This window comes from Anarrhichthys ocellatus, unplaced genomic scaffold, assembly GCF_004355925.1.
Source record: "Anarrhichthys ocellatus isolate YVR2014 unplaced genomic scaffold, GSC_Weel_1.0 scaffold2, whole genome shotgun sequence".
In the NCBI taxonomy this organism is placed as follows: Eukaryota; Metazoa; Chordata; class Actinopteri; order Perciformes; family Anarhichadidae; genus Anarrhichthys; species Anarrhichthys ocellatus.
Genome location: NW_022280032.1, coordinates 9,466,669 through 9,474,516, shown reverse-complemented (window position 1 = coordinate 9,474,516; position 7,848 = coordinate 9,466,669). Strand labels below are relative to the sequence as shown.

Below are 7,848 nucleotides of genomic sequence, written 5' to 3'. Positions count from 1 at the left end.
ATATACATATACATATACATATACATATATATATACATATACATATACATATACATATACATATACATATATATATACATATACATATACATATACATATATATATACATATACATATATATATAGGGCACATCAGTAAATACTAAATCACTTTATTGTCATTTAAAAAGCCTTTCATATATTCAAACAAGAAAATGGACGAGATAAAACGTCATCCCTGCTGCCAGTAAATTACCGTTATTTTACGGGGAAATTGTTTAAAGTCTGTGCTTTCTCGCCTCGCAGGTTTCCGTGGATCCTGGTTATACCTGGACCATGCTCTTGCCTCCTGCTGTGATTCTGTCATATGCATTGAATGTGTTGTAACTCTGTTGTTGTTCATTGTGTACACATGACATCTATTGCACTTCTGTCCATCCTGGGAGAGGGATCCCTCCTCTGTTGCTCTCCCTCAGGTTTCTTCCTATTTTCTCCCCATTAAGGGGTTTTTTGGGGGAGTTTTTCCTGTTCCGATGTGAGGGTCGTGGGACAGAGGATGTCGTATGTGTACAGATTGTTAAGCCCTCTGAGGCAAATTTGTGATTTTGGGCTATACAAAAATAAATTGTATTGAATTGAATATGTGTGGAAAAAGGCCGTCAATGTCTTTATTTTTCTATATTAGATTAGCGTTGGGATTAGGCTAGCAATCTGTCTCAAGCAAGTTGTTTTTGCAGAAAAACAAATGACAACATCTGCACAACAACATTATTTTATCATGTTGCAGTCCAAGAGTACAAGTTTTAAATTTAAAATCTACATTCTATATTTTGTCGTCATCAAGTACAATTCAACATGACATTACAGTGAAGCACCTCAGGTTCTTCCAAACAAGGTGTTTGGGAACATTTCTATATTGTGATTTGCTAAATATGCAAAATTTAAGCACAATTAAATAACTATAGTTTATATAAAAAAGGAGAAAGAGAAATTATAGGTATGAGATAAGTCCATGAGAAAGCATTTTAATGTTCAAATTCTGTATTTAAGACTATAGAAACAATTTATCAAAGATTTTACACCACTTTAAAAGAAGGCAACTATGAACTTAATCCCCTGGGAAAAACCTTTCAGTGTTAATCCATCCAACATCTTCAAACACCTTGGTACTCATGTTTACAATGTCCAACATACAGTGGCTCTGCTCGGATGCCACGCCTCGAGGAGAAAGGGAAGCAGAAACACCAGTATATAACAAGTAAACATGTGAAAAAGTGCCCTGTGTCTTGTTGAGGTATGCCAGCCCATAGCTCTTTACACGTTCTGGATAGAAATGGTAAATTACCTCACAAGCTTGCAGCGAAAGTCCTGCAGGCGAGGAAACGCCTTGCCCAGACTGGAGGTCTGCTTCTCATCACTCCAAAGTCTCTCTGCCGCAGCACTCGCCCTTGGCCTGTAATTGTGGGTGCAACCAGTGATTATTTAGAGTAATTTCATGCAACTGTTGCTGCACTTATTATATTAAATTGATTAGTATTAGGAATTCAGAGATGTTTTAAATCTTGTACCAAAGACGTGGACTGAGATTGGTGGCATCCACATACTCCCCCCACATGCAGACTTCACCCCCTATCACCAGCTTCTTCTGTTCCTCAGTACCTGCAAGGGGATGGTGAAAAGCTTTGCTTCAATTATATGATGGCTGTTAATTAATTTACAATCAATCAGAATCTTCACTTCAAATGTATCACACCACTTCACATAAAAACTGCGAGTCAATGTTTAAATATGCCTCTACATCACCAGCACGTAACTGAGGCAGGTTATACAATATGATATTACCTTGGCATGCACACACCAGAAAAGTTCAGTGGCTTCACGTTGTAGTAGTCACGCCAGTCCTGGCCATAGGAAATGTGGTTGATGTACCATGGGGCAGCTAGCAGGACCCTCATGCCAGCTTTGGTCATCCTGCTAAGCTCTGCCTTATAACTAGCTGGGATACCCTTCCAGATGCGCAGCACTGTGTCCTTAGGAATCTGAACAGGGTGATAAACAACATGCTGTCTTGCCCTTCTGTGCTATATTGCATCTGATGACTGTTTACATATAGTGTTTTATATATCAGAAAATAGGCACATATAAAAACTCCTTAATGAGCTTTTATCAACAAGGGCAAGCATTTACTGGCATGGTTCTCAGAATTTGTAGCCCTCCAATCGGGCAAAGCGTCTGAACTTTTGGATTCAGATGGATTCATAAATCAGTTCTTATGCCGCAAAGGCATTGTCTCTCCAAAACTAGTCTGTTAATAAAACTAAAAGCCTCGCCCAGAATATCCTTTTTACAAAATATTACCTTCTTGGAGGATACAGTGTGCACAGTACATGATGTTACTTTAACCAAAGAAGATGGGAACTGAATTGTATAAATCTATGCTTGCAAGATTGTGTAAATCTAAAATTGATAATTGGTTCATTTATTTTGAATTAGTCAATTTAGTTAGCAGAGCTGACTACAATCTTTAAACCAACAGAAATGCCCAATAGGCAAGTCACAGTTTTTAGCTGGAAAATGTAGTAACCAGCATGATGAAACATGATTTATCGGTAGTTTATCTAATAAGCAACCTGAATGTGAAACAACTACGGTCCACTTTTGACTGACTTACATATTTCTCCTGTGCTGGGCCTTTGCTTTAATAATTTGAAGCAAGGAACTTTGTGAAATTACTGCCAATGGCAATATTTTTATACTTCTGTGTGTAGGGAAAGCGTGTGTATGTTTCAATGGGAGCATAAGACAGCATTCAGAGCTTGTACCACAGCAATCACATCTCTCAGTCACTGTGTCCCAATTCCATACTACTTACTAATTCTAAGTTGAGTACTGTTTGTAATGTGTTCACACTGGAAAAGTTATTAAAAAGTACATTGATTTCTATTAAAATGTCTGTACTGTACATTCTGTATAGAATTAGTATACCATATGAAATTTGGACACAGACGATGTCTCTGTAACACGAATGCAGTCTTCACTGCCACCTAGTGATATGGCTACAAATAGAACATTCTGTGTTGCACACTCAAAAAGGTTTGGTCGTGGATATCCTGTATTTTAGAGGAAACCAAGTTTTACCTGTAAATCATTATTCGAGACAAAAACCACAGCAGAAAGTACGACTTCAACTAGACACAGCACGCAGAATCTTTTCTGACCCTCGAAGGCGAGGGGCCACACAGTATAGAAGCGGGCCCAGTTGTGTGTGGGCCCTGGCTGGTCCAGATACCATGGAGCGGCGAGAATCACCCTGAGCCCCACTTTCGCCACCCTGCGCGCTTCACACAGGTAACAGCCATCTCTCCATACCTCCACCACTGATAGAGAGCTACGCTGCAACACAATGCTATCGACTATCAGACTTACGATAAATGATTGTGAGATACATTAGCTTTTCTTTATAAGACAATATACTATTAAAAATGGTTGGTCACCACTGAATCTGATGAGGTCAACATTATATCGGTATCTAACAAAAACATTACAGTCATACATAAGTAAAAATGTATTTATCCATATTATGTGACAATTACTAGCCTGTGAACTGAAAAGACCAGATGGGGTAAAAAAGGCGGAACAAAGATGTGTGAAATATTTGTGACAAACTAAATGCTACATGTTTAAATTTAAATATCTCCTTCAGTGAATGCACATACTTTGACACAATATGAAACAGCTGAAATATTTTTTTTTAATGGGACAAGTACTACAAAATAAAGCAGGCCTTGTTTTAGACGCCTTGATCTGCACCAAGCTACAAGTAATGGTTAAATGCAATTGTAATAACAAACTTCATTGGCTGCAATGATATGAACATTTTCAGCATTTAAAATATTAACATTTGTGAGCATGTAAATCATTGCTTATCTGTAAAAAGCAATATAATGCAACCCTGCACTAGCAGAAAAAAATGAATCATATTATAAACAATGTCTAAAAAGTATGTGAGCCTATATGAACACCACTGACACATATTCTACTATATTCATGTATACTGTATATTATACCACAGAGTTGATATTTGTTGGGGTGTACTTACTCGTTCATGGTAGTCAAACACATCCTGCCAGACAATAACTGTCTTGTTGAGGGCTGAAGTGATATTCACAATGCTGGAAATATATAATAATAGAGACATTAATGACATTTGTAACTTAAACACGGTGGTTGGTGTACATCCCCGAGCTTTTTACATTGCACAGTATGTTCCCCTTCACAACCTACTGCTCCATGTAGAATGCCTCCAGTTTGGTGAAGTCTACTCCAAATCCCAACTTCTGCATAAATGCTCGGACATCCGGGTTGGAACGCCTATGGAAATAAGCAGTAACAATCTTTTTTTTTTTGTTGGTAAATTAAAAAAACATGTACCTACATCATCTACCTTCCCCTTGCTTAAAAAAACCCCAATTCTAAACGATAACAACAAATGTACAGATGTGTGTACAAATTTAGTGACAATATTAACAAACAATAGTGATCAAAACCAGAACAAACAGTCAACAGGAATTTAAATGATCCGTCACATTTCAACCTACCAACAAGAAAAGTCCACCTCATCCCCTCCTAAGTGGATGTAGGAATCAGGAAACACCGATGACACTTCCTTAAAGAGTCTCGCCATGAACTGGTAGGTGGAGGGTAACACTGGATTAACAGGACCAAAAGCACCGAAGGGGTGCTCCCGCTGTAGCACGGAGTCAACAGGTCAGACTGCCCTAAGGAATAAATAAATCAGTCAGATTTAGTTCAGCATTTTGTTAAAATATATGTCTTGTATTTTCTGTTGAGTGCAGACATTTGTTGCTACTGATGTGGCCATACAAGTCCCATAAGAAGGGAGTCAAACACAAGATTCTGTATCTTGTTAGCATTTGTAGTCTTGGCTTGCAGGTTTGACCAAACCAAGGATAATGCCAAATACTTTATATGTTGAAGATCAAGGAGCTGGGATCATTTGGACAAAACAGTTGTTTAAAGAGTAAATTTTACCTTTTCCCCATGATTTGGTGTGGCCGGGTGAATCAAACTCAGGAACAACCCTTATTCCCCACAGCCTGGCATGTGAGATCACCCTTCTCACATCGTCATTGGATGGAAAGTCCCCTGAATCAGAGCCAGAAGTTTTTGTTCAGGATGGATGCAACTTTTCAGTATTTCAAATCATGAATCTACATGCAGTAGGCCAGTTAAAAATGTAGGATAATATAAACTAACAAAGTTATTATCATTAAAATGTTGATACATTTTCAAATTAGAATGTGCAGAATGATGGTGCACATGAGTCTAGGTGGCTTGTTCGTTCTCATTACTTCATCCGCAAGACATACCTTACTGGAAAGGTCTGGCTCTGGTAAGGGAAGGAGGGGTCATCCACAATGTGCCAATGAAACACATTGAACTTACTGTAGGCCATTGCATCCTAACAAGAAAGATATATGTTAGTACCACTGAATGAAAACAGAAGGCTGAATTTCAGGTTATGTCATCTGTTTATTACCAGAGTTTTCAAAATGTCCTTCACTGGTAAATAGTGACGTGAAGTGTCCAACAAAATTCCCCTGAACTGAAAGCTGGGGAAGTCGCCAATCTCAGTCTTGTTCACAAAATACTAAAAGGAGAAACAAACAATGAGAAAATGCTTGATTGATCTACTACAAACACGAATCAATCTTTATATCATGGTGACAATGTGTATTCAATAAGTAATAGCTTTAGAGAACTCGTTGTACAATTCAGACTTACTGAGCCAAAATCATCTTGATACACCAGCTGACTGAAGGTTTCCAGACCTGCGCTTAATCAGAGGATATATAACATATAATAAGCAATCAATTAAAGCTGCACAGATAACAGTGGGATGCTTAGATCAGTTATTAAACTTTGGGTGTTATGAGGAATCCAGTACAACTTGCTAACAGGCTTTGATGGAACCATAGCCTTTCCTTTGCTAACTGTAGCTGATTGTTAAAATGTCTGTTTTATTCATGTGTACTTTTGTACACATGTGTTTTTTCACCTCTGAATGCACCCCACACGGTTTCCGCATTCAGTGATGCTTGTCCTGCAGAGACACTCAGATTATCTGAAACGCAAATAGAAGCGAGTTAGATAATGCATCAAACCCCACTGATTGGGAATGGTTGTTGCCACTGTGACCTTCGCATGTCATGCTCTGTCTCAGATAAATGTGTTGATACTTACATCTCTCAGATGAGTCATTTGGGTAACTCTCACAACCATCATGGTCAACAGTGATCTCAATGTTAAATGGTTTATCCTCAAAGAATCGCAGAACACCATTTCCTGTTGATCATAAAAGTGAGATTATCACAGTTTGTAGCGTTGTAGGTCTGTGCATGAAGTAGGCCTATAGTTTATCTTTTTAATTTTAATTATACTTCATGCACAGATCGTTGTGGAAGTGTTGCCTTTGCACTCTCATTTTGACAATGTTACAGTAAGACTCCCATCATTCTATAAATATGGTATTTTTTAAAACACAAACATTACGCTGTGCTGTACTGGTCCATTGTCATTGAGGGATTTTAGGGTAGTTAGGCCTACACGGGCTGACTGATGAACTGCTGTCTCTACAAAGCCCATTGATCTTCTTTAAAAGCCAACATGACAAACAGAACATTCAAAACCAAACCAGTGAGCACTTTGTTCTACATTTGTGTGCATCCATTTTGCAATCTTACATGTGTGAATCTTCAGCTCATCACACTCCTAATGTTAACACTACAATTTAAAAACACAGGATTTACATACATAGTTTGAACATTGTGTTTATAATGACACATTCATGGCACAGCTAATTCTGGTCCTATGATATATAACGTTTCAGCATATAGGCGCACTAAAATGTAAGTGTCTGCTGAGTTGAAGACGGAGATCTGAGTGTCTGCTGACTTGACCGCAGTGATGCTGTCGCAATAAATCATACATATTTGAATCATAGAAACCCTTTGTTAATATTTACCATTTTTGTTGGTATGACTGGACCTTTTAACTCCCGCAATAGTCTTTAAGACACCTCACTTTATCACTTACCAGTGTAGTCAGGAAAGATAAGAGAAAAATATCTTATCAATGCAGAATCCAGAACAGAGCAGCCCTGCTGTGCGGCTGACTGTCTTCCGTATCCAAAGTAGAAAGCCTGAGGGTTCAGAGGGTATCGCTCGATTGAGGAGGTGAAAGTCTGCGTATAAAGTATATCGTCCAAAACTAACCATACACAAAACTAACCATACACACAACTTCCATCCTACTCCACTCAAAGGCAGACTGCACTGTGACGCAGCGCCAGTCAGGTGGACAAGAGCATAAAAGTCACATGACTGGGGCCACACGGTGTGGGTGATTTTATTTTTTTATTATTATTTTATACTAAAGGTAAAGTAAATGGTTTATACGGTTTGCAACTGTCGTATATCTATATTTAGTTATTGTATAGTTACATAACACACAACATTAATTCTACTTATACGAGTACATTAACGTAATGTGACGATTGACGCAAATGTAAAGTGAAACTGTGGGAGATACAACTATCATGAGGTGGGCAAATAAGGCTGACAAATACTGGTTGATGACAGTTATTACAAAGTCAAAACATGTGTGCAGCATTTAAGTTATGGGCATGATCAGAATCGTATAGTTCGTGTAATTGTTTCAACCGCAGACCCTGCCTACATTTTATAAGGGAGAAGTGTTCACTTGCCGCTGACTTGAGCTGCAAGTGTTGTAAAATTGGCATATAATAATAATAATGATATATTGCGTATTTGAATAGTTTCGATACAT

General features: G+C 38.2%; 1 protein-coding gene across 1 annotated transcript; it reads right to left on the bottom strand.

Annotated features, from left to right (window-relative positions):
• Window positions 1-587: 587 nt before the first annotated feature.
• On the bottom strand, window positions 588-7,599 carry hexa (hexosaminidase A (alpha polypeptide)). The gene is given in 17 exon segments (XM_031857590.1): window positions 588-1,197; window positions 1,325-1,432; window positions 1,548-1,638; window positions 1,838-2,018; window positions 4,079-4,151; window positions 4,264-4,350; window positions 4,578-4,713; window positions 4,716-4,757; window positions 5,032-5,127; window positions 5,130-5,145; window positions 5,375-5,461; window positions 5,540-5,650; window positions 5,785-5,831; window positions 6,059-6,124; window positions 6,244-6,345; window positions 7,096-7,285; window positions 7,591-7,599. Coding segments are annotated over 17 exon segments (1,506 nt in total). The 3' UTR covers window positions 588-1,133.
• Between the last annotated feature and the right edge of the window lie 249 nt (window positions 7,600-7,848).